This window comes from Cutaneotrichosporon cavernicola (genome assembly GCF_030864355.1).
Source record: "Cutaneotrichosporon cavernicola HIS019 DNA, chromosome: 7b".
Taxonomy (NCBI): Eukaryota; Fungi; Basidiomycota; class Tremellomycetes; order Trichosporonales; family Trichosporonaceae; genus Cutaneotrichosporon; species Cutaneotrichosporon cavernicola.
Window position 1 is genome coordinate 206,018 of NC_083400.1, and position 24,212 is coordinate 230,229.

The 24,212-nt window shown below is 58.0% G+C and overlaps 9 protein-coding genes across 9 annotated transcripts; 4 read left to right on the plus strand and 5 right to left on the minus strand.

Moving 5' to 3' along the window:
• Positions 1 to 1,520: 1,520 nt before the first annotated feature.
• Positions 1,521 to 2,090, plus strand: CcaverHIS019_0702920 (uncharacterized protein; the record flags this gene model as incomplete). Its single annotated transcript, XM_060603709.1, has 3 exons — positions 1,521 to 1,571; positions 1,606 to 1,879; positions 1,930 to 2,090. 3 exons carry the CDS (start codon positions 1,521 to 1,523, stop codon positions 2,088 to 2,090), a joined length of 486 nt encoding a protein of 161 aa, XP_060459976.1.
• A 759-nt stretch (positions 2,091 to 2,849) lies between these two features.
• CcaverHIS019_0702930 (uncharacterized protein) lies at positions 2,850 to 3,431 on the minus strand (the record flags this gene model as incomplete). The annotated part of the gene is made up of 2 exons (XM_060603710.1): positions 2,850 to 3,338; positions 3,378 to 3,431. The coding sequence occupies 2 exons, from the start codon at positions 3,429 to 3,431 to the stop codon at positions 2,850 to 2,852; spliced, it is 543 nt and encodes a 180-aa protein (XP_060459977.1).
• Positions 3,432 to 4,816: 1,385 nt separating this feature from the next.
• On the minus strand, positions 4,817 to 5,579 carry CcaverHIS019_0702940 (uncharacterized protein; the record flags this gene model as incomplete). The annotated part of the gene is made up of 3 exons (XM_060603712.1): positions 4,817 to 5,275; positions 5,309 to 5,410; positions 5,442 to 5,579. 3 exons carry the CDS (start codon positions 5,577 to 5,579, stop codon positions 4,817 to 4,819), a joined length of 699 nt encoding a protein of 232 aa, XP_060459978.1.
• A 2,952-nt stretch (positions 5,580 to 8,531) lies between these two features.
• Positions 8,532 to 12,374, plus strand: RGA2 (uncharacterized protein; the record flags this gene model as incomplete). Its single annotated transcript, XM_060603713.1, has 8 exons — positions 8,532 to 8,620; positions 8,658 to 8,778; positions 8,846 to 8,992; positions 9,031 to 9,733; positions 9,941 to 10,638; positions 10,676 to 11,696; positions 11,730 to 12,221; positions 12,256 to 12,374. 8 exons carry the CDS (start codon positions 8,532 to 8,534, stop codon positions 12,372 to 12,374), a joined length of 3,390 nt encoding a protein of 1,129 aa, XP_060459979.1.
• Positions 12,375 to 12,606: 232 nt separating this feature from the next.
• On the plus strand, positions 12,607 to 13,736 carry COQ7 (uncharacterized protein; the record flags this gene model as incomplete). The annotated part of the gene is made up of 3 exons (XM_060603714.1): positions 12,607 to 13,038; positions 13,204 to 13,403; positions 13,520 to 13,736. The coding sequence occupies 3 exons, from the start codon at positions 12,607 to 12,609 to the stop codon at positions 13,734 to 13,736; spliced, it is 849 nt and encodes a 282-aa protein (XP_060459980.1).
• Positions 13,737 to 14,032: 296 nt separating this feature from the next.
• On the minus strand, positions 14,033 to 14,648 carry CcaverHIS019_0702970 (uncharacterized protein; the record flags this gene model as incomplete). Its single annotated transcript, XM_060603715.1, has 2 exons — positions 14,033 to 14,227; positions 14,307 to 14,648. The coding sequence occupies 2 exons, from the start codon at positions 14,646 to 14,648 to the stop codon at positions 14,033 to 14,035; spliced, it is 537 nt and encodes a 178-aa protein (XP_060459981.1).
• Positions 14,649 to 15,010: 362 nt separating this feature from the next.
• Positions 15,011 to 16,095, minus strand: CcaverHIS019_0702980 (uncharacterized protein; the record flags this gene model as incomplete). Its single annotated transcript, XM_060603716.1, has 6 exons — positions 15,011 to 15,080; positions 15,117 to 15,574; positions 15,641 to 15,726; positions 15,795 to 15,876; positions 15,913 to 15,963; positions 16,003 to 16,095. The coding sequence occupies 6 exons, from the start codon at positions 16,093 to 16,095 to the stop codon at positions 15,011 to 15,013; spliced, it is 840 nt and encodes a 279-aa protein (XP_060459982.1).
• A 220-nt stretch (positions 16,096 to 16,315) lies between these two features.
• On the plus strand, positions 16,316 to 18,954 carry CcaverHIS019_0702990 (uncharacterized protein; the record flags this gene model as incomplete). The annotated part of the gene is made up of 5 exons (XM_060603717.1): positions 16,316 to 16,547; positions 16,585 to 16,675; positions 16,713 to 18,430; positions 18,493 to 18,671; positions 18,706 to 18,954. 5 exons carry the CDS (start codon positions 16,316 to 16,318, stop codon positions 18,952 to 18,954), a joined length of 2,469 nt encoding a protein of 822 aa, XP_060459983.1.
• A 1,684-nt stretch (positions 18,955 to 20,638) lies between these two features.
• Positions 20,639 to 23,463, minus strand: LYS21 (uncharacterized protein; the record flags this gene model as incomplete). Its single annotated transcript, XM_060603718.1, has 3 exons — positions 20,639 to 21,822; positions 22,455 to 22,506; positions 23,290 to 23,463. 3 exons carry the CDS (start codon positions 23,461 to 23,463, stop codon positions 20,639 to 20,641), a joined length of 1,410 nt encoding a protein of 469 aa, XP_060459984.1.
• Positions 23,464 to 24,212: the final 749 nt, after the last annotated feature.

The window sequence follows — 24,212 nt, forward strand, 5'->3', positions numbered from 1 at the left end:
GCTCGAGCAGCGCCACTTTGTCGAATCGAAGAGCGACTTGGTGCCCCTCGCGGTCCATGACGGGCTCACGGATGAGGCCGCTCCAGTCGAGTTGGCGTCCGTTCCATTAGCCTTGAGTATCCTGTAAGGTGAGCTGGGAGCGTGGCTGGCATTGAGAGCTGCTCCAAGGTTCACGGCGATCGATGGCGCCCAGCGGAGGCGCCCGAGGACCTCGACTTTCGGGAAGGTGACGTTGGCAAGCTGGCCGTCTGTCCACTTATATCCGAGGGCGTTGGTCCAAGTCATGCTGGCGGCGTGAGGACAGTGCGACTTGGACGTGGGCTACGGAGACGGCGCCGAGGAGGCTGGTTCCGAGGATGCTGACGAGCATGTTATGTGTGCGTAAGGCGAGGATGCTGACAAGCATGTTATGTGTGCGTGAGGCGAGGAGGAGAGGTAAGTAGACATCCGCATGGATGCGTCCAGACAAAAGTGAGATTGGACGATTAATCAAGGGCGATGACAATGGAAAGGGAGGCGATGAAGGCGATCATCGCCAAGACAAAGGGGGGTAAGGCGGTGAACATGAGAGAATCGAAACAAAGATGGATGCGAATCATGTGTCAAGGCCATCCTGCATGCGACCGGACGCGTCGTTGAACAATGTCATGTAGCAGCACATATTCGCCACAACTGATGATTCGTTCTGGACGGATACGTCCGTGAACACGCCCTAAACCTGAGCCTAACGAAAATGCCAGCACCCTGCAATCACTCTCCGCCGACCACGCCGCTCTTCCTGTCCACCAGAGACCTCGGAAATCGAACGACGACTTACCGGACATGTCGGTAAGGTGAGAGAAAGGGAAGCCGGTTTTAAGAAATATCGGTTCTAGAGTGCTTCTAAATAACGGAGAATCTGGTATCAGATTGGGATAAAAGTAGAGGCAGGGCGGCAGATGGAGGACGGAGTGGGGCAGCTGATGTGGTGAGAGGAGTATCGTGGGGTTTCTGGGGGAGCGCTGTGGTTAAAACCGAGTGCACTAGACGCAGAGAGGCTACAGAAGAAGGAAAAGGAATATTGAGTTTTGCAATATTATGCAAAGATTTGGTCTGAGAAGCCTGGGTGCTGGGACATGGATCTCCCAGTCTAAGATGTAAATACTGTATAATGCCATGCCGTGTAGACTGGAAAAAAGAGAAATTGCGCTCTACTTGTACGTTGGTGGCGTAGGCTGGGTAGCCATCACATATGAAAGGCGTCATGCATCTATCCTCAGAATCGGCGACTGTGCACCAACTACTGTACATTGCTTACCCACCCGCGTAGACCGGAATGTGGCGGCGACGTCGGTGGCTAACGACACCGTGCGCCCCGCCGCACAGGGGTCATGTCGTCGCACATTCCAGTGAAACTGAAACTCCAATTCGACTTGGCATCGCCATCTGCCCGCCGATCCGCAAGGAGTATCCGCATCGGTTTTTGTATATAATCCCACCACTGGTCCTTTGAACTCTCCATTCCAACCAACCAAACTCCAATGCTCCTCTTCCTTCTCTTCATTGGTCTTGTGGCAGCCGCTCCGGCTCCGGTACGTCTCCCCCCCCTCCTCACCTAACAAGCAGCAACTCCCGCTTTCCGACTTTAGGGGTCCTTGGACAATTGGCTATCGCCGAGTCAAACTGCCTCTCCAAGCGCACCCGGGCTACTGCCTCGGCCTGAGTGCGAAAAACTGGGGCGAGCCTGTCTCGCTGGTTTTTTGCGACTCTGACGACGCCAAGCTCGTCATGCGCTCCGACAAACTTACGGCCTTTGGTACGATCCTCCACCACGACTTCTGTCTCGATGTGACCCAGGGCGATCCGTCGCTGTACGCCCAGGCATATTGGTGCTGGTCGGGTAACCCGAACCAAGAGTTTGAGTGGGCCGACACGTGGGGCGACTGGCAGCGCCTCCGCTGGGTCGGTTCAAACAAATGCTCAAGGTGCCGGGCCCCGAGCTCTTGTCTGGAGGCGCGTACCCGAGCGCCAAGATTACATTTGCCGATTGCGATGACTCGGGCGCGGACAGATACCAGCGCTGGGGGTTCGAGGAGTTTTTCGACGAGTGAGATTATTCTTTAGCTTCCAATTTTCGAGTTTCCGATATGCGCTGGTCGCACTAGTACATATTTCATGCATGTGATTTAGTTTACGTGGAGGGCGGTGGACGAGTAATTGCGCACTGGCGAGGACATTGGCTGTGGTGCTCAGAACCGGAACAAGCCACGAGGCAGGATGCGGACAGTTCCTCATGGAGAAGCTACATGGTGGCAGCAAGTCAGACTGACCCATTTCTCTCTGAAAGTACCTTGCTCCTCATGACCGTGCACAGGTCTCGCCGCCTCGAAAAAGGGTTGATGCAGCTTCATAGCTGCTCGACGAAGACCTGATTCGAACAGGCGCTCCAGAAGGAAATTGATCGCACTCCAAGAGTAGACGTTCGAGTCAATCGCGTTAACCACTCCGCCACTTCGCCGCTGATATGGATGCGGCCTGCAAGAAGGATAACACCGCTGCCTAAGGAGGGCTTCCTGTTTGCGAAGCGGGAGAGGGTAGTTGTGGTGGTGGCCTGGAGATATAGTGTCTAGGGAGAAACCACCCTCGGCGATTGTGGCGGGGCCAACGTTGTGTGGCGGAGAGAGATTAATCTAAGGCACAGGGGGCCACACATTGTTGCTCATTGCTTTCTTGACAAATGGAGACAGTGGTAACTATACCTGACCGGTACTGTACAATACACTGAGGGCCGAATCCCACGCCATCACGGTATGACTAAACTTCACATGACAGCTAGAAAACCAGTTCCTAGAAAACCCTGTGCTCATCCACTAAAAGTCCCAGTACTCGCTCCACTCCCACTTCTGCAGGCTGTCGTTGGGGTCACACGGCGTGAAACCGACATTCTGTCCCGCCAGGACCGGCCCGTCATTGTATATCCAAGAAGGGGTGACCGTGAGGCAGTACTGTCCTGGCCCCCGCCAGCCAAAGTTCATGCTGCCGGTTCCCGAACCATACCAAACAAACTGCTGGTTGGGGTTATCGGGGTTACACTCCCAGTTCTGGGCCGGGTTCGTGGGGTCGCCTTTGGCCACGTCGAGGCATGTCGGGCCGCCCGGGGGTGCGCCAAAGCGGAACATGTCGCCTTCAACCCGTAACTTGGACGCTGGGTCAGTGCACTTGACGAGCTGGACTGGGCCGCCATTCTCGTGGAACCATGAGCCGAGACAGACTTTGGGGTTGGAGGAGAGGTGGATCCGGATCGGGCTGGCGCGCTCTTTGAGCGTCGCGCGCGGCTCGTTGATGGAGAGCGAAGCGGGCTAGAATTAGCAAGGAGAGGGAGGGCTGATGAGACTCACGGCCGCCAGGGCGGTGATGCTGAAGAGGGCTGTGATTGCGTTGAGGAGGAGCATGTTGGATGGTAGATGACGAGTGGGAGGGACCGCCTTATATCTGTTCCGAGAGAACAGCTAGCTTCCTCTCACGGCGGCCACATACAAAACTCGCGTTTCAGGGGACTGCCCCTCCATCCCAAGTCGGAGTTGAGTCTCTCAAACGGAATTCCTCTCCGAGGAATGGCTGGCTTTGAGGGAGGATGAGGGAAGAGTCCCGCGAGCAGACGGCCCTCCGATGAGTGGACGGAGGAACCAGAGCGGGGCGGAGGAGCAGTGTCTCTAATCCAATCAATGACTCACTCCCATCAGCCATCACCGACATCCGCCACGCTCGGCGGACGGTGTGAGACACGCTTCTTGGCTTCTGTGCCTGTGGTTCGGGTGACCGTGCGTACATGTACCCCTCATGCACAATGTGGGTCAACTCATGCATCTGGACCGACCCACATCCGTTACTGGTGAGTTTCAGGGTATGACCTCGGCCGACTCGGACGGATGAAAAGAGATATCGGTCGGTGTCTCAGCAAAGCCCGCGACCTGCGAGCATTGTTCGCCTAGCCACCCTAAAGTTACGGATATCGACGGTCTGTTCAGTACAGTATCAACTGAGATGGATATCCCAAGATTCAATTGACGCTCCGCCTTATCCAACACATCTGGCCTAGAAGAAATAAACCCAGCATGGGATGTAAGTCCAACCCCAGACTACCAAATGATCCTCCTCTTCATCTACCTCATAAGCCTCGCCTATGCCCTCTCTCTCAGCGAGAAACCCCCGAAACCCTAAGGAAAGCTACTGTGAACCTCCTGATCTAGCCACTAGACTGCCAGCCTACCACCTCGGCGAGATCTGGACCCACGACTCATGTCCCAGCTGCGGAATGAGTGGGATGGGAGCTTACCGAGTTGTCTTGGTGCTCGGCAAGGTTAAACGCCGGGAGAGTAGTTACCACCGCTAGGCTCATCGTGATGAGATGGACCAGGCGGGAGAGCATTGTCGGTGCCGGTGTTGGTACTGTACTCAACCCAGATGAATTTTTATATCTCTGGCCCCAGGTTTGTTGGCCTGTTATAGCTCTCATAGCGATGTACCATCAAACCCTGCCGGTTCAAACCTGCAGCGTTCCAGCGGGATGAACAAGTTGCCAATCGAGGTCTACCATACAATACGTGTAGAGGTCGTATGGACAGTTCTTAGTCGGGGAGCATTGCGGTGATTGCGAGCAATTTCGAGTCCAAACGTATCCTCAGAGACTGCCCCGGTCTCCTCCCTCGAAAACGGCACAATGGCTTTAATGTTCTGCATCTCCCACATATGTCCTCACGGGATCGTGTCCCGACCTGCAGATATCTCCTCAGAGCCAGCACCGACGTCTTCACAAGTTCATCAAACTTATCAACATCTACCAACCGTGCGAGTCGAGCCCGATCCACATCTGGTTCATCCCCCCATCGCACGGCATCATCCGCACTCTCGCACCCTCAACGACCTCGTCGACACCCATGCAAAGTCCCCTCCAAGTGATCGTGTCGCGAATCGCGACAGTAGTCGACTCCCGCGCCCACTTGAAGCCCTGGTTGAGATTATCGACACACGTCCAGGCCTGTAGTTCGTCCCCGAGTCCGTCAGTCACGTCGACGCAGAAGCCTTTTTTGAAAGTCATGCCATCGCCTGTACGGAGGATGGTGGTGCGGCGGTCGGAGCAGAGGAGGAGGAGTACGCGAGAGCCTCTGAATGAGTCGGCGCCAAGGCAGAAGGAGGCGTCGCTGTAGGTCATGAGGGTGAAGAAGGATTGGGGGGTGGGGGGTTGGGTGGAGACAGTCGTAGTCGTGATGGGCTCGAGGAAGATCTTGGGAACGGGCTGGGGTTAGATTGCTACCGGGCGTGCACTTACTGTCGCGGTGGCATTGAGAATGGGGATGATGGAGTCAGTGTTGGGGTTGTTGGCCCTGCAGGCGATCTGGGGCTTGTAGACCGCCTTCGGGACGGCTGAGGCCTGGGGTTAGATATAAAACAAAGAAACTCACGGTGCCGCTGGTGTCGCTGGTGTCGATGTTGGTGCGGGCCGTGGCGGCGGCAGTCGAGGGGATCACCATTGTGCTGGCATAAGGCTCGAGGAGGATGGGGGAGGCAAATGCCCCGACCAGGAAGAAGAGGATGCGCATGTTCGTTAGGTTGGTGAGTTGTATATGGGGCCAAGGAGTGTGAGAGACGGGTATTTATGTCTTCAGGCGGCAGTTGGAAGAACGTACAGTACAGCAATACACAAGATGTTCGAGGGGTGCCACAATGGACCCTCGTATGTCGTGCCACAATGGAACACCCCACATCATGCACTGCCACAGTGTGATGTCCATCAGTTGAGGCCCATTGTTCGGGCGAAAGGCTGCGACATGAAGCCCGTCTGCGTCGTACTGCTACGAACCCCATTTCAAGTCCGTTAGAGCGGCCACAAATTCGAACCCCATCTTGCTTGGATGTTCGGGAGTTGATATGCAGGGGTCTCGCTGACGACGCCCACTGCCTCGTGCAGGTCAAACTCCGCAAGTGTGGAGCCAGCCAAGATATGTTCTAGCTTGTCCGGTCTGTGAACGCTCCCAATCGAACCACCTGGAAAGCGGTGAGCGAGATGCTGTTAGCAGTCTGGCCAGTAGAGCGGTTCGGTTCGGTCTGGGAGAAGTGGCAAGTTGCCTGGGCACTGGAAGCCTGCCCAGCATGCAAACAGTATAAACGCCTCCTTGGCCATGGACCCACGTGAGCCGGTCGTCAGAGCATACAATAAGCCGGTGGGTGACTCTGGGTGACTCACTGTGGGGAGTGGAATAAGTGTGGCTCAGTGCCTGTCCTGACTGGGCAACTCTGAGTCAGTACGCCTCCGACGGGGCATTCTAAGCTTTGGATCCGAGCTGAGCTCTACTCTACTCTGCGCTACGATGCTGTGTACTAGGATGTGGGAATGAGTATGGTCGGATGAAGAGAAGAGTTGCGTATGTGCGTGCGTTTTTGTGAAGAGAGGTGTGCGTGATGACAGATGTGTTGGCGTGAGGTCTGTTCAGATTAGTTAGGGATGATCCCTTGGCGATGGTGGGTGAGAGGTGCGAACGAAGCAGATTGTGAGCTTTGGGAGCCACGTCGCGTTGTATGTTATTACATGTTGTTTGCTTGTTTACGTTCATGTGGGAGATGTTTTGCGCGAGAGGAGAAACCATTGCGAAACGAGGCTCTCAAATGCTTCGGTAACACCCTTGTCGGATCGTTGTGTTCTAATGGATGTGCGCACTACGGTACGATTTGTGATGTGCGTGCCATTTGGCCCAAAAGCAATGCTGTAATGTCAGTTGCTGTTTTGGCTTTCTGGCCAGCTAGCTAGGATACAATCACAACAAGCCAAGACATGTCAGTCAAGCCGCCATGTGAATCATGCATCTTGCCCACCATCACCAGAGCAACTGACGCGTCGCGCGTCTCGCGTCTCGCGTCTCCCCGCCAGTTTATTCATCCCTGTGACCGGAAGTGACTTTGACCTTGGCCCCGGAGCGGATCTCATCCTTATGACCCGTCACGTGCAGCCAGTCTTGCTTGGGCTTAATGGTTCCCCTCCAGTAACATGCGGGCAAAGTCAATTCCGTTGTGCGTTGATGTTACACTTGCCCCGGTCGGTCCCTTTTCATGTCGTCAACCCATCTTCATGTCCCATCTATATCAAACTGAAAGTAAAGTGCGATGGGTATGAGTCTGTGCGCTGTAAATGAAAGATTGAGTCAGTAGATGCAGTGGAGGAGGCTGGGTTCCCAGTTGACGTGTCATGTCAAACCTGAGCCAGGCTAGGGAGGACAGGGAGGCGCGTCTCTCCCTGCCCCAGTCTTACGGAGCGGCAGAGAGAGTAAGGAACCGAGTGGTTTCCCCTGGACACCCTCTCATGACCCCGGTGCTGGGCCAAAGTTACCCTGAAACTTGGTTGGGTCAAGTTACCCTGAGTTGTGAGTGATGGCTCTTCTGAGTGCTGTACGTCAAAGTGGATTGTACCCTGACAACTCCCCTCCTTGTCACCCCTGTTGTATCCCTGTAGCGTCCTTACCCCTACCCTGGTGTGGGCCAACCTCCTAAGCGCCTCCTAACTCGAAACTCTCACTGTAGTAAAGTCATACGCACAGGCTGATTGATCCCTTGAACGCCTTGAACGGAACAGCCTAACACTGTATCACTCACAAAGTACAGTGGGGGGAGGGCGCGTTCCGAGTTACCATGCCTTTTGACCTACCTGACACTACAACTACTACAACGACTACTAGTTTTGAATAATAGAATAGTATCATCCTACTCATCCAACATTGTTCAACACCACCTGCACTCTCACTCTATTCCATTCCATTCTCTTTCCCATACCATCTACTTTTTCTTTATCCTACTATTCATATCAAAGTAGCGATACCCATCTCCCCTTCTCACATCTCCACAAACCCGGCATTGCGGGGGCTCGAGTCGCACCTGGCCTGGCTCGCGCACCGCGCCATCACACCTTCCCCTGCGCGACCACCCAAGGAGAAGGAGGCCTGAGCGTTCATCCCAACAGCAACAATCAACTAGGTTTACACGCGCATATTCACCCCACTTTGAGAGATCTCAATCTTCCCCATCAAGTCGAGCACGCGCCCGACCTCGCGCACAAGCACACTCAACGCGCACAAGCCTTGTCATAACCGCAACCTCACTCCAACATCCCCTTCCTCTCCCCCCCTCTTTGCTTTTGGTTGATTTCTCTCAAACCACTTGCCCCCTTATCCTTTACATACCCTCGTCCCCAGCTTTCCCTCCCTCGCGTGCGCCCACAACTTGTTCGACGCTAGCACCTCCACCGACTGGACCAATACACCTGCACTTGTCCTCTCTCCTCTCCATCGACCTACCTCACACGTCCATCGGAAACACGCGACCGCACAACTCACCTCTCGGCTCCCCGACATTGCTCGTCCATTTTGGCTGTCATGACTGCTGTCGACGCACAACTTGGCGGCGTAGCAACGCCAATCGGCGATGGCCACCTGTGTCCTAACCGTTCGTCTTTGAATGGGAGTATCATCGCCAGCCCAGGAAGAGAAAGTGACGGGTTGTCGACCATGCCGTCGATGAACGATCTGGAAGCAAAGTGCGGCGGCTGCAAGAAGACCATTGACCAAGAAAATGGCGGCGTCGTCGTGGCATTTGGGTGAGTCTGGAATGAGACGCGACAAACTGACCTCTAGCGCGTCACTCTGGCACGTCGACTGTTTCAAGTGCGCCAAATGTCTCGAGAAGGTCTCGGCCGACACAAACCTCCTCCTTCTGTCCGATGGTAGCCCAGTGTGTGGCAAGTGCTCGTATCAGGTGAGTACATTAGACGCCCAAAACTCTTGGCGCGCTACCGGTGTTTGTTTGCTGACATCCCTCTTAGTGCTTTGTGTGCAAGCAGGCTATCACAGAAGAGGCCATCATGACCGGCGACGAGTCATACCATGCTCACTGTTTTACGTGTCGCACCTGCAAGCAAAGAATAGAGGAGCTGGTGTTTGCCAAGACGTCGCAGGGCATCTACTGCATGGTGAGCAGTGACCGTGCGGAATTTGCTCTGACCAGTAGAACTGTCACAACGAACGTGTAGCCCGGAGTCGTCGCCACGCCGAGGCCAGGCGACTACGCGCTGCGCGTAAGGAGCGTGAAAAGGAAGAATCAGAAGCGCGCCGCCGCGATGCCAGCGGTATCCGCTCGAGCTCGACCTCGACGTCACTCAATCTCCTCACGACGGTCGCATCAAACGTCAGCGTGGCGAGCAGCGCGGTCTCGCCTTCCTCGCCGCGATACCCGGACGTTACATCTCCAACCAACCTCTCCTCCTTCGCCGGGCGAGATGCGGGTCCTCTTTCCGGCACAGCTTCGCCTGCCACTGGCCCCATGCGCAACCACAGCGTCCCGGCATCGCCAGCGGGTCCACGTGAACCGCGTGAAACCGCCATGGCACGGGGCGGTTCCCAGGACAGCAGAACTCCTCGTTCGGGCAACGTCAGTCCGACTCCAGGCTCGTCGTCCAAGACTTCGCCAATGGCCCTATCGCAGTCGCAGTCGCAGCCGGCAGGCAACCTCTTGTCACAAGCGTCGCCGCGCAGCCCCACTGGCCCACCCTCTGGCCCGCGTTCAGCGAGTGGTGTGGGACTCGGTGTCAGCGGTCTCAGTGTGCCCACCTCGAGGGCCGAGAAGCGCAGGTCGATCAACCCCGGATTGTCGTTCAACATGGACCAGGCAGCGTCCGCTTTCACACCGGAGCCAAGGGTACCGTCTCCCCTACGTGGGTCTTTCAGCGAGCCTCAAGAAGACTCTGTATTGTCTCCAGATGGGAACGCCCCTACGACTGGGCCACCAACCCCCACCCCGGCGTCTCAAGGCAGAGTTCAGTCACCAGGGACGTCGCCGACACTGATATCTACACCGCAACTACTACCCCACTCTCCAACCGCTATGGCAACCCCCGCCGGCCATACGCCCGACTTGTCAGCCAAGTCGTCGCCCAAGTCTGAGACTACCTCCGGCACGAGGGCGCAGACCGCGACGGCCGAGACCACTCCCAAGTCGTCTGAACCGTCACAAGACGGGCACAAGTCGCCGTCGGCGTTCAAGCCGAGCGTCCTACCTCCCGAGCGCAAGGATTCACATATGAGCACCAACGGCGACGCTGCCCTTCCACGTATTGACGCGCCCGGTCTCCTGCCCACGATGTCATTTTCGCTCTCTGATCCCGACTTTGCGGTCCTCCTCAACGAGATGGAGACGCCGGAGGGATCCAAGGCCTTGCCGAAGAAGGCTCGCACGCCCGAGTCTGGCTCGGCGCAAGTGTCGGATGGCGATGATGCTGCTGGCGGTGCAATGTCGCGAAACTTAAACATGGACTCGCTCGTGACCGCCGCGAACGGCGAGGCCATCACCCCATCAAGCTCACGGACACTGCTCTCGCCCAATGACCAGCCGTCGCCGGTCGACACGCTGCGGCGCCGGGGTTCCAAGGATTCCATCCTGTCTGTGCGGATGGAGCGCGACTCGTCGTTCCAGGCGCTTGCCGCACTGGTCGCTGGTCTCAAGCCTGACGACGATAACAGGGTGTCCATCGACTACTCTCTGCTTATTGAGGCAATCCGCGAGCACAGTGCGCTCAAGGAGGCAGCTGACACGCTCAAGGCCAAGTACACGGGTGCCAAGGTAGGGTTTGGACGTTGCGAAAGGCGCTGACGTACAGCGTTCCAGCCAGCAGTACAGCGACGGTCTCGCTATCGCCGGTGAGGAGTACGACAAGGAGAGCCAGCGTCGCCGCGAGCTCGAGACGGAGATTGTCCGCCTGCGGTCACAGCTTCATGGCCAGAGTGCGCGTTTGTCCTTAATGTCCAGCGACGAGCGCCGCCAGGAGAGGCTGAACCGCCATTCGCAAGACCTTGCGAGCAACCTCACAGGTCTTGAGCACGACATTTCCAGATTGCGCGCTCAACGCGACATCTCGCTCGCCGAGATTGAGGAACTCCAGTCCAAGCGAGGCGAGATCGACTCTGAGGAGGCAACGTCCAAGCTGGGACGGTCGCTCTCTCGCCGCCTCGAGAAGATCAAGGAGGAGTACAGAGACGAGCTCGCGCCTCTGTCTGCGCAGCGCGAGGCGCTCCAGCGCGAGATTGCCGATCTCGAGTCCACCAAGGAGCAGTACATTGAGGAGGCGTCGTCGCTGCAGGCCAAGAATGATGAGATCATCGAGCTAAACCAGCAACTCATGCGTCAGAACGAGGGGCTCAACGACCGGAGATCGCCCGCGGCCTTCCCTGTCATCACCAAGGCCCGTGGCCACCCGTCCGGCTCCCCATCAATGTCGTCCCTTGCCACCGCGCTTGAGGGTGTCCCAGAAGAGTCAAAGGAGACTGCGCGTGTCATCAAGGTGTCCAAGCCCGAACCGATCGAGGTCACGCCAGCGCGCCGCTTCAAGTGGATCGGCAAGGCGGCCAAGGCGGTCGACACGGACAAGCTCACTGTTGGAGGCAGTGGCGGCGACAGGCGCAAGCTGCGCCCTTCCACCGAGGTCGGCACGCGCGAGCACCACTTTGCACAACACAGCACCATGCGTCTGGGCCGTTGCGACTTATGTCAGGACAAGATGTGGGGCCTACAGGAGGTCAAGTGCTCCGCATGCGGTATGGTGTGCCATCAGAAGTGTGCCGAGAAGCTTCCCAAGTCGTGTCCAGGCAAGGGCGCCAAGGTCGAGGACGAGGGCCCGCTGCGTGAGTTGGTTTCCCAAACCCTACTGATGGCAGCACCGAGCATGTTCGGCCGCGAACTGAGCGACCAGTCTGGCGCAGATAACGCCGCTGTTCCTGTGATTGTGACCAAGTGTATCCGGGCGGTCGAGGCCAACGGCATGGAGTATGAGGGTATCTACCGCAAGACGGGTGGCAACGCGCAGTGCAAGCAGATTACGCAATTGTTCGAACGCGGCAAATATGAGACGTTCGACCTCACGAACGCCGACGACTTTAACGACATTAGTGCCATCACGTCGGTGCTCAAAAACTACTTCCGCAACCTGCCCGATCCAGTGTTCACGCACAAGTTACACGAGAGCTTCATCGCGGCGGCCAACATCCGTGGGGTCGACAACAAGAAGCAGGCGCTATGCGCGCTCCTGCAGGAACTGCCCAAGGCGCACTACGATACGCTCAAGGTGCTCATGCTTCACCTGAACCGCGTGACGGCCAAGAGCGACATCAACCTGATGACGAGTCAGAACCTTGGCGTGGTGTTTGGGCGTAAGTCGCGTAGGTGTTCAAGTGCTGACTACAGCCACGCTGCTCCGGTCATCCGACCCGAACCGCGAGTTTGGCGACATGGCGGGCAAGGCGCTCAGCGTGCAGTGGATGGTCGAGAATGCGCCGTCCGTGTTCCTCGAGGAGCGCGAGTGACCGCTTGATGCGGTAGTGTTGTACGTGCGGCCGGGCCGTAGCAGATGTCTAGCATGGCGGTAGTTGCCGCTTATCGTGGCGTGTCATCATATGCATGTGTACCAGGAGCGGAATCTACATACAGTAGCACTTTGTATCAGAGCCTTTCTGGACAATCCCTGTCGGAAATTACACCTCCACTTGCATCGCCCTTCCCTTCATTCACTTGACTCAACTTGACCCACTCATCACCATGCTACGACCAACACCCCTACTCGTACTCCGCCCGCTCGGTGCACGCACCCTAACCCTCGCCTCGCACGCCTACCTCCCTCCCGGCCCCAAACCAGGCAGCTTCTCGGGCCCAGCCCCAACAGCGGGCGCGGGCCCGAACGCGACTGCGCCACCCAACGCCCCGGCCGGTATCCCGCATGCGTCCGTTGCTTCTTCTCCCCAACCTTCCACTCCTACTTCGACCTCTCCTCCTACTTCCAACGCACCCGAGACCTCTGGCCGTGACCGCGCAACGGCCGAATCTCCCGACTTGTCTGCTACCGAGCGCCGGCTCGTCGAGGGAATTGTGCGAGTTGACCACGCCGGCGAACTTGGCGCCAATTGGATCTATCGTGGACAGAAGTGGGCGTGTCAAATCCGTGGGGACCATGGCACGGCGGGACAGGTTGAGGTGAGTCGAGGGGCCGAGGGGTCGAGAGGCCAAACGGCTTCGGCGGCGTCGACTCTTGAGTGGCCATAATGCCTCTCCACGCCTCTACACGCCATAACGCCTCAACCCATAACGCACCACTCCATAACGCGCCACCACTCACCACTACCGCGCGCTAACGCCCAGCAAATGTGGGACAATGAGCGACACCACCTCAACGTTCTGACGCGCGTGGCGGACCAGCACCGCGTTCGTCCGACCGCTCTCTACCCCGTTTGGCAGGGACTTGCGTGGGGTCTTGGGGCGGCTATGGCTCTCATGGGCAAGGAGGCTGCTATGGCGTGTACCGAGGCGGTGGAGACGGTTATTGGGGAGCATTATGATGAGTGAGTCGAGGGCGACGAGCCGGCAGAGGAAGAGGAGACAGCAAGAGCAACGAGCCGGCAGAGGAAGAGGAGACTGCAGAGGAAGAGGAGACAGCAAGAACACAACTAACCTCCAGCCAACTGCGCGCACTGCGCCCGCTCATCGCCAAGCCCGACGCCCACCCCTCCCTCCCCCTTCTTGCCAAGGTGCTCGAGGAGTTCCGGGACGACGAGCTTGAGCATCTCGACACGGCGGTGGAGGAGGGCGCACTCAAGGCCCCGGGTCACAGCCTGTTGAGTGCGGTGGTCGCGGCGGCTTGTCGGGTCGGTATCACGGTGGCTGAGAAGGTGTAGTGGGTTACCTGGGTCGCTAGCGCTGGCACCGATCTGAGTTGGCATGCATCACTATCGCAAGACCACAACATTTGGTCCAGTGGCTCACTCTGCGGCCTACACGGAAAGCGAAGTACAGTTCAACCATGCAACCACGGAAAGCAAAGTACAGCCCAGCCATGCAACCACGGAAAGCAAAGTACAGCTCAGCCATGCAACCAACGGCCTCAGTCAGCTTACTCCCAACCAGACCATGCCAGCTTGAATTAGCCACTCGACTCCCAAGATCCATCGCAGCCCTACACAACGTACATCGCCTACTCGACCCAGCACCCGTTCTTCTTGTGCCAGCTCTCAATACTACCGCCCGCCGCCGGGCCGTAGTCGTCATATACGTCAAAGCCTACTGGCGTGGGAACGTAGTCTGGACAGCTTGTCCGGAGGATTGTAAAGTACTTTACGTCGGGCTTGGGTAGTTCGGTCTCGATCGACGAGGCGAACGGGTAGATCCACTTTGGTTAGGGCATCCTCTTCTCTCTTCTCCCTGCTCTCTGCTCTCTGGAGATACTCTCTGCTCTCTGGAGAACTCACCTCGGGATATTCCGGATGGTAGTTCCACAGCGCGGCGCTACACTCGCGACAGAAGACGCGTTCGCTCGTCGCCATCTTCTGCGGCTTGTCGTCGGGCCCAAACTCCAATACCGGTATATACTTGCTTCCATCAGCCCATCCCAAGGAGACGTACTTGATCAACTCGTCCCCACGAAGAAACTTGAGCGTGGGCGTGTTGCCCATGATGTTCACACTGCCCATGTAGCCGCCGACCTTGCGGCAGATCGAGCACTGGCACATCTGGTACGGGACAGGCGTGTTGGTCTCGAGCGTGTACTTGACCTTGCGGCAGTGGCAGGAGCCTGTGAGGAGCATAGGCATGGTGGGATGAGTGGAAACGGAACGGACGGTGTGGAAACGGAACGGACGAGGTTTATTCTAAGTCATCTCGACAGCGGTTGACGTCACTGTCTCGGTTTCGAGACAGTGCACATGTGGTCACCTTGGTCTTATCGCTCTGATTATCGCCCTCACCGCTTTCTTCAAGGAGGTCGCCCTGCTCGCTGTTACCGCTCTCACAGCGGCCATCCCTTTGATCGCTTTCACATCTCTACTCGCTGCCGCACTCAGCGCACTCGCCCGCACTTCACACCACGCTCTCACACCTGTTCCACCCCCGCGCGCCCCCCTCATCCTCTACGCATAACCATCTGTACATCTAATATACACACATCAGACTGCATCTAGTCTTTTGCACGCTTCTTCGCTCGCTCATCGAGGCCATCAGCGCTGCGCTGACCAACGCTGCGCACACTATCGTCAGCGACGTCTCCACGCTCACGCACTTACAGCCGAGGCGGCTCGTCCGTGACCATGTTCGTGACAGTGCCGTAATCGTCGTCGACGTCGATTGCGTCGGCGCGCTCGTCCTGGGGACGCCCCACCGCCTTGAAACGCCTCGCCGAGTCCTTGCGCACATCAACATACGCCATGTCGAGGGAGTTATGGAACAGCTTGTCACGCTCCCTGTCGTCCTCGGCGCGCTTGCGCGCCGCCGCGATCTGTTCGTCTAGCGCAGCCAGGAGAGACTGCGTGTTGCGGCACCACATCTCAAGCCCGCCCTTCACAACACCAAGATCGGAAGGGCGCAGGTCGCGCCCCGTGACGCTGTCGACGTGTAGGACCTGCTCATAGTGGTGGATCTTGCCAGTGAGGAGACCGGCGTAGATCGCGTCGATGATCAACGCTTCCAGCTCGGGAGTAGAGGCTGTGCCGAGGGCCTGTGTTAGCTCCGAGTAGGGAAGCGCCTGGGGTTAGTTGCGGAGACGGGGGAAGGAAAGGGCCTGACGGAACTTCCAAGGAGGAGGACGTACACGAGTCTGAAGAGCTAGGGAGAGGAGGGTGAGGTGCTTGAGCTTGGTTACGTGTGCGAGTGAGAGGGATGGAAAGGCGTCAGGCGCTGCTGTCAGCTTGACGAAGCAAGGTGGAGAGGGAAGGACGACGAGAGGAGCCGCGCTAGGGACTCACAGGCAGTGTAGTCGGCGAGGGTACCGTATGCGAAGAGCTGGAGGAGGCGGTAGCTCTTGGCATGCGTCAAGTCCGTTTGTAGCTGATGTCAGCTGTTGGTATAAGGGAGAAAGCTCACATCCTTGATGCTCGGGACGTCGAGCAGCTCGCCGAAGGTGTACACGCCAGGCTGGTGTCAGCTCGTCCAAGTATCCCAGAGCTGACGTACCGCGGCTGTGGCGTCGAGGATGACCTTTGCTGCGCCGGCGCCTTTTGTCCCGCGCGCGAGGATGAGGAATGGCTCGAGTGAGTGCTCGGCCATGGCACGTGAATGTGGCAGTGACAGTGTTGTTGTGAATGACGATGGACAAGGTGATGGGATTGTGAGTGAGCGTCATCAGAACGTTCTCCACGTGGCTTTTCTAATCTCCCAACGCTCCTTAACAAACCCATTAGCAAAGTTGGTTCCGCTAATCCCTCGATTGGTGTTTGCTGCGCAGAGTGCGAACTACTCGATTCACAACACCCATCCACTGACGCCCATGGCAGCCGTCGACCAACTCACGGTGCAGGAGAAGCTCCTCCTCGCTCAGGCGGTGTACAAAGTCGGCGCGGCTGACTGGCCTACCGTCTCCAAGCTCCTGATCGAACATCCATGCCATACCGATCGCCCGCCCGAGCTCTTCAGCCCCGCAGCGTGTGAGGCAAGCTACGTCGCGCTCATGGCGGGTATCGAGGCCCAGGTACCGGCATTGGATGCTGCGCGACCACAAGGTGCGTCTGGAGGTGGATGGCCGATGACTAACCGCAGCCAAGGTACACCTCCAGCTCGCGCGCACGTTCTACTTTGCGCGCATGCAGGAGCTCAAGGACCAGATTTCTACTTACGAGCAACGTTTCACGTGCGTTTTGTGGATATAGGAGAGGAGTTAACACCAGTGAATTGATGCACGAGGTGAACGCGATCAAGGCCGGCAAGATGGATGACAAGATCAATGGCGAGATCCGCGCCGCGCTCGTCAAGCGGTACGGGCGCAAGATGGTCGACAGCTGGGCGCCGTTACCTGAGGAGGTTGTTGCCGCCGTCGAGGCTGGGCCTGGAGGCGTCAAGGAGCCGGAACCCGCTTCCGAACCCGCAAATCAGCCCGCGCCAGAGGAGAAGTCAGCCGAGGAGACTCCTGCCGAGGGCAAGCCAGCGGAGGCGGAAGCAGACCCTGCTGTTGAGAACGCTGGGCCACCTGCCGAGGTTGAGCCGGAAAAGGTCGACGAAGCCCCTGTCCCACCAGAAGAGCCTGTTGTCGAGGAGCCATCCGCCGAGAAACCCGTCGCCGAGGAACCCGCCGCTGAGGAACCCGCAGTTGAGCCACCCGCCAGCGAGGAGCCTGCCAAGACAGACGGAGCTGAGGATGAGCCGGAGAAGCCCGACGAGCCCGTGGCCGAGCAACTGGCTGAAGATGAGCAATCGTCAGACGAGGCGCCCGCCGTCGAGGGCAAGATGGATGTCGACGAGGAGCCGGCAGAGGCCGAGGAGAAGGAAACCACCGAGCCAGAAAACGAGGCATCCGCCGAGCTCGAGGCCGACAAGCTCGATGCGTCGTCCCAGAAGAAGGACGTATCCCCGCAGAAAGCCGGCAGAGCGAAGAAGGGCAAGAAGGGCAAGGCCGCGGCCGAGAAGTCGGACGCCGAGGAGAAGGACGCCGAGGCGATGGACGTCGACGTGGTCCCAGAGGACCAGCCCAATCCCGCGGAGGCATCGGGCGAGGACTCTCCAATGCCTGCCGAGAATTCAGTCGAAGAGTCGCCCGCCGAGACGGCACAGTCCGAGGTCCCCACCGAGGATGCCGCCGAGGAGAGGGCGTCTGAGGAACCAGAAGCCGAAGCCGAAGCCGACGTTGAAGCCCAGCCCGAGGCTGAGCCCGAAGCTGAGCCTGAACCCGAGCCTGAACCCGAGCCCAAGAAGCCCAAGTCCAAGGGCAAGAAGGGGAAGAAGGTCAAGGTTGAAGAGAAGGAGCCGACAGCTGAGCCAGAGGAGAAGGAGTCACCCAAGGTCGAGGTCGAGGAGTCCAAGCCCGAGGTCGAGGAATCCAACCCTCAGACCCCGAAGGCGGGATCGCCGGTGAGCGAAACGTCCGAGCTATCGCCCGCCTCCGACCTCTCGCCCCTGCCCGCCGAGGCTGCGCCGGCTGCAACCGCTGCATCTTCCGACGCACCCGCAGAGGGCCCGCCGTCCTCGCCGACACCAGCGACGCGTGGCCGCAAGCGCAAAGCAACGACTCAGCGTGGGCCTCCTGCGAAACGTAGCGGGCGTGGGCGCAAGGCCGTGACGCCAGTCGAGTCTGACGGTGAGGAGGAAGAGAAGGAGGAGGAGAAGGAAGAAGAAGAGGAGCCGCGAGAGAGACGGTCGACGCGGCGCAAGGCGCCGCACAGCTCGCCTCCGAAGCGCGGAGCGAGCGCGAGTAGCGCGACGCCCTCTGAGCGTCCGCGTCGCGGTCGGCGAGCTAAGCGCGGTGCGTCCGAAGTGAGCGTGAAGGAGGAGAGTGAGGAAGAGGACAAGGAGGAGGAGAAGGATGAGGAGGAGGAGGAGCCGGAGGAGGAGCCGGAGGCCAAGCCGACGCGCACGTCGGCTCGTCGCAAGGCCGAGCCCCGCAAGCGGCGCAGTAAGTATCCTGTCTCTTTTTACCTGTGTATAAAGTACGGCGTTGACACCGCTGACAGGTAGCCCCCCGGCCGCCCGCACGCGACTCAGCCGGCGCTGAGGAGAGTGAGAGTGCGAGTCCGAGCGTGCCGCCTGGCGCGGCGACGCGGGGCCAGAAACAGGCGCAGAAGCTCATCCTGAGCCTGCTCGACACGATCCAGGAGCACAAGTACGGGCCTGTGTTCCAGAACCCAGTGAAGAAGGTGAACAACTCCAAGTGTGTGCCGCTGACCGCAGTCCGTCGCGCCCGATTATTACGACGTGGTCAAGCGTCCAATGGACCTGAAGAAGATCCGCACGCGCATTAAAGATGGGAGCATCGGCACGATTGACGAGTTTGAACGCGACATCCGACTCATGTTCGCGAATGCGGCCGTGTACAACCCTAAGGGGAGCCAGGTCGCCGAGTTTGCGCGCGAGATGCTGGCTGCGGCCGAGGGGCACATTGCGCACTGGAAGAGCATGGAGCACCACTTAAACCGGTAGCGCGTGCATCACAGATTGCAGAAGCGTAGGTAGCAGTGCATATACAATCACACATTATGAGCCATGAATCATCTGCGTGTTGTGGACGGATTGTGGCCACTCGAGTCAACCGGTCAGCGAACAGCGACTTGGCTGGAGCAAAGGGCTACGCGACTGCCTCCCTCGTCACTCGTACTCTTCACACGTACTCTCTCCATCTCTCATACACTACTAATGACAACCTTCCCACTGGGGCGGCAGTCCAGCCGCGTCGAGCTTCCGCCAAGTCACTGCCACAACCCAGAAGAGCGCCCGAAGTATGTTGTCTGTGCACCTCCAGATGTAAATGATGCGATTACTGTGTTTTCCCGTAGTGTTGACGGCACCGCTGGGGGGAAGAGGAGAGGTAGAAAGGGTCATACCACCAAGGTTGAATCGTATAACGGTCAGTACACAAGATTCTGATGAGCATTGGTTCTTGTAGCCTGGGTTCGACTCCCAGTTCGACCTGAGTGTCTCGCTTCCTTCTGGAAGCGGACCATCATCTTTTACAAGATGGTGAGGGGCAAGGGTTGCTGCCAAGTTGTTGTGGGTAGATTCTGATCCGCGCCACTGGAGCTGGAGATGAGTCAATCGCCTGCCACGCACAGAGGCTGGATGCGGTCATGTCTATGAGCTCCAATTCAAGCAGTGGTGGTTGTTTGTACTGTGATTACTACGAAATATGCAGGTGTGCCTCGTATCCCTAACTCTGATATCGCAACAATCCATCAGCTTGAGGAGCTCGAGAGAGAATGGTTGTGTGTTACATTGGTGCAGGGCGGCCTAACCGCAGAGCGGACTTGAGTTGGGTGGCAATTCAGATCGACTTCGCATTCCTTCCCTCTGTTGCATTGTCACTCATTCATCCTCAATACAACCCCTTCATCAGCAGTGTTCCTAACGCGCTCTCCAGCTTACTATCGTAGCCTCGCTAAGCCCCTCACGCATCTTTTCCTGTTCGCCAAGCCATCCGCGCCAAGGAGAAGACTCTTCAGTGGTTGAAGAGCGACACCGCGCCAAGGAGAAGACTCTTCAGTGGTTGAAGAGTGACATTGATCGCAGGAGGGGGAGGTGGCAGAAGGGCACATATTCCTGAGAGGACGTGCACGTGCACCGTGCTGGAGACGTCCCTCAGCATGCTCCTGAGTCTGCATGTTATCGTGTTCTGGTCTGGAGCGCTGCTGCCACTGTACTCATCGTCTGCAACCAGTCGCAGAGCCGCGTATCAGTGTTGGAGGCATATATGTTGCGGCCATCTCTCCGCAATGTGACGGTAGGGGCACGTCCCAGATAAACTCGCTCGTTGTCACTCTCAGTTCTGCTGGTTCCGTTGTCGCGACCGCCCTGCGAGTGGTCGTTCGGTAGGGCCGAGCGTTCATGGTCCGGCCGAATCGCACTGACCTGGGTCGCCCAGAGCCGTTGGACTCAAGAGCGCACAGATGTCTGGATCGTGTCAATATGGCGCGCTGTGGGGTTGGAGGTGCGGCTGGAAGTGCCACCGAACTGTCAGTGATTAGTTGACGAGTTTGAAGTGTGAGTTGGGTCAATCTCGCAGCCGGAACCGATGACTCATTCTGTAAGCAGACCACTTCAACATGCATATCCATACAATCCTTCTAGAGCCGACGAGCGATTGGTGTGAGGATGAACCCATTTTGTGCGCCTAGTCGGTGCGCTGGCGCTTGGCGTCGGGGACGCGAGTGGGACTGGTGCCACGGCTCTCGTGGTGCTCCTCGAGCAGTCTGTCGAGGACCTCGGGTTGCCCGATCTTGAGCTTGCCCTCGAGGATAGCGCTGTGGTAGACACGGAGGATAATGTCTACGTCCTCCATGGACTGGGTGCGGACGTCGGCGAGCTCCTTGATCTTGGCGGTGGCGTCCTTGATCTGGTCGTCCGTCATGTCCAGGTTGAGCTGCTCAGCGCGGCTCTTGACGGCGTTCCATCCCGTCAGCCGGTGTCCGATGGACACGTAGCGGCTCATGCCAAAGTCGGCGGGGTTGAGAATCTCGTATGTGGCCGGGTTGGCGAGGATGGCCTTGGCGTGGATACCGGCCTTGTGGGTGAAGGCGCAGAAGCCGGTGATGTAGTTGTTGAAGGGGACCTGAACCTCGACGGCCTCGGCGACGAGGTTCTCGACCTCACGAAGCATGGTCAGGTTGTACTTGGACTTGACGTAGTCGGGGTCGGCGACCATCATGCGGGCAATAAGGCCGCCGAGGGGAGTGATACCGTTACGCTCACCGATGCCAAGCACCGAAGTGTCAATGTGAGTGGCGCCGGCCTCGAGGGCAGCGTAGGCGTTGGCAATAGCGCATCCAGTGTCGTTGTGGAAGTGGCACTCGATGTCGCAGTGCACGACGCCGCGGAGGGTACGCACGAGCTCGTACACCTGGCGGGGGTCGGCGCAACCAACAGTGTCCGCGACACCGACGCGGTTGACGCCGACCTTGTCGACGGTCTGGTAGATGGAGAGCAAGTCGACCAAGTCGGAGCGGAACGAGTCCTCGGACGAGAAACGGATCTCGATACCCTTGCTCTTGACAAACTCGATGACCTCAACAGCGGTCTTGGTGATCCAGGTCATGTCCTTGCCGTGAGAGTGCTCACGGAGGAACGACGAGGTTCCAATGACGACGTCGACACCGTCAACACCAGTCTCGACGGCGATACGCGCGTCGTCCATGTGGCAACGGATGTGGGTGAGAATCTTCGAGCGCTTCAGGCCGAGCTTGCAGATCGCCTCGCAGTGGGCGCGCGACTCGGGCGACGCAGCGGGCGACGTAAGCTCGATGTAGTCGACACCGAAGTCATCGAGGGCCCTGGCGATCTTGATCTTGGTCTCGAGGTCTGGGAGTTAGCGGGGTTCGGGAAGGGGTAGGGGGAAGAAGAGTCGTAATCGGAAGGGGAAGGGGAAGGCTCTTCTCCGATCCACCCGGGACCAGGAGACGGCACGCCTGGCCCTCAGGATGGAGATGAGGGGCTGAAGAGGCCACCGATAGCGCCAGGAGCACATCTGGACGACGACGGAATTGTACCGGGTGAACGCAGCGAACACTAGCGGATCCCTCGCCCTCCCCGACACATCGAGTGTGGCACCGCCACATTCGCGTTCGACAGCCGCGATAAGACGCTGTGAAGACCCAGATGGGTCTGGGAACGACAGAGAGGTAGTACGAGAGGCGGCGCAGATACCCAGCGCGTCGTTGGGCTTATCGGACAATGTGGGAAGCGGGGGGGCCACTCTGCCACACGTCCGCCACACTCGACCAAACTCAACCAAACATCCTCCTACACATCCAAAAGGTCATTTCCGATGTTTTCGGCCGCCTAAGAGGTCGTGCGGCTACGCACAGACCACCAGCGTAACCAAACAGTCACGCGCGACATTGCCACACCTCTCAAACGCGCTTTAGACGATTCAAGCTCTTCTCCCCTCAAACGCGTTTTAACCGATTCAAAGCCCTCTCAGTGCAACTTACCGAACCATGCGTTCGCAAATTGCTCGCCCTCTCGCAGCGTGCTCTCGATGATCTGGAGTCAATATCTGGTGTCGTTGTGGAAAGGTGACAAGGTCGGAGGAGGTTTATGGAGGCGGTGGTGGTGGTGGTGAAGTCTTGGTGGTGACGCGGGCTGAATGGGTGGCGCCAATTGAATTGGCTATGTGCCTTGGGCCCTCGGCGTCGCTTTGAACGCTGACGGAGGACTGAGAGGGCAGTGACGGACGACAAAAGGGGAAGGGAGAGGCGTGCGCCGATTGCGGTGGAACGCCCTAACCCCCAGCCGCCTCGTAGCCTTTGCGCCTCCTGTGTGGCACCTCGGTGCCCATCTGCGCCTGCCAGACGACTGCCAGACGCCCTCTGCTCCTAACCAGAGCGCGGCGCCAGTCTGAAAGGAGTAGAGTGGTGGGTAGGCGGATGAGTGGTGGCGCCGACGGCACGGCCGACGCACTCGCCACTTCAACCCGCCAAGCACCGTCCACGTTGGGTCTGCTACAACCTGCTTCCCCACCATCTACGCTTGCAGGACGCGCTGTCCTCTCAAGAGGGCGCAGTGCAACTCTGGAAGAACGGAGAAGGGTTGAAAGGTGGACGCCTGCAACGGCACAGCCGTTGGCCACGACAACCCCGCGCCCTCGTCACTTCCAACCCACTCCACCACTCATCCCCGGCTCTATGCTCTCGAACAGATGACCTGCAGAGTGCTGGGTGCAGAGTCGCGTGAAGAGTCGCGTGACTGCCGCCATCCGCCGATCCCTTTGACGCCAACCCCACCACTCCAAACAAGCCCCACACGGCGATGACGCCTATGACTCACCTTCCAGTTGCTTGTGTTGCTCAGGAAGTCAGAGGGACGAGCGTAGAAGCCCTTCTTGGTACCATGCTTGAGATCCATCTTCTTGTTGTCGTTGACCGCGGAACCAAGGTCCACGGGAATCATTTCCTCGGGGGTGCCGTTACCGTTCGAAACCGGGTCTGGTGCAGGGCACATTGTGGGCTTTGACGTTGAGGGTAGATAAGATTGGGCTAGAGTTGCGGCGTGATGCTCTTGTTGAAACTGTAGAACAGCTTTTTGAGACCGGTAGTTGTTGAGAATGCAAGTGAGAGAGAAGGGGATGGTGTCAACCGGGGTTGCGGTAATGAATGACTTGGGGGCGTCGAGGGACACAAGACATTTTCAACTATTCCCCCTACTACTGGCTTGTGTTCAGCCTGGAGCCTTGTACTGACTCGACCGGAATGAAACTTTGGAGTCTGCCCAGGGTACAAGTCTACCACCGTAGGGCCACGGTATGGCCTACTGCCGGACACCCGCTGGCCGGTTCACCCGGGCAAGCCATCTTTTTGCGAGCAGTGACGACTCAAACAGCGCCGAGTCGCGATTAGAAATTCGATAATCCATTGCTCAGCCAATAGCAGTGAAGATAGTGTTCAAATGTTATGTAACCCGTCTAGTCTCCGCATCCCGATGCCGAGCTTTCCGTTTAAAAAAGGGCTGCGGAAATAAAGAAAAACTCTGATAAACTCATGTCTTCGGTTGCCCGTGCCAATGACGTTTAAAATGACGCCACTAACTTGATGCCTATATGGCTATATAAAATCTGGGATATTTTCTAGAAAATTTATCCGGCAAAGTATGTCACGTGGCAACGCGTCGATCATGTTCTGCAATCGAGGAGAAATAATTTAAAAATAACGGACAGTTTAATGTGAGTATGGAATCCAGGGCTCGACCACGTG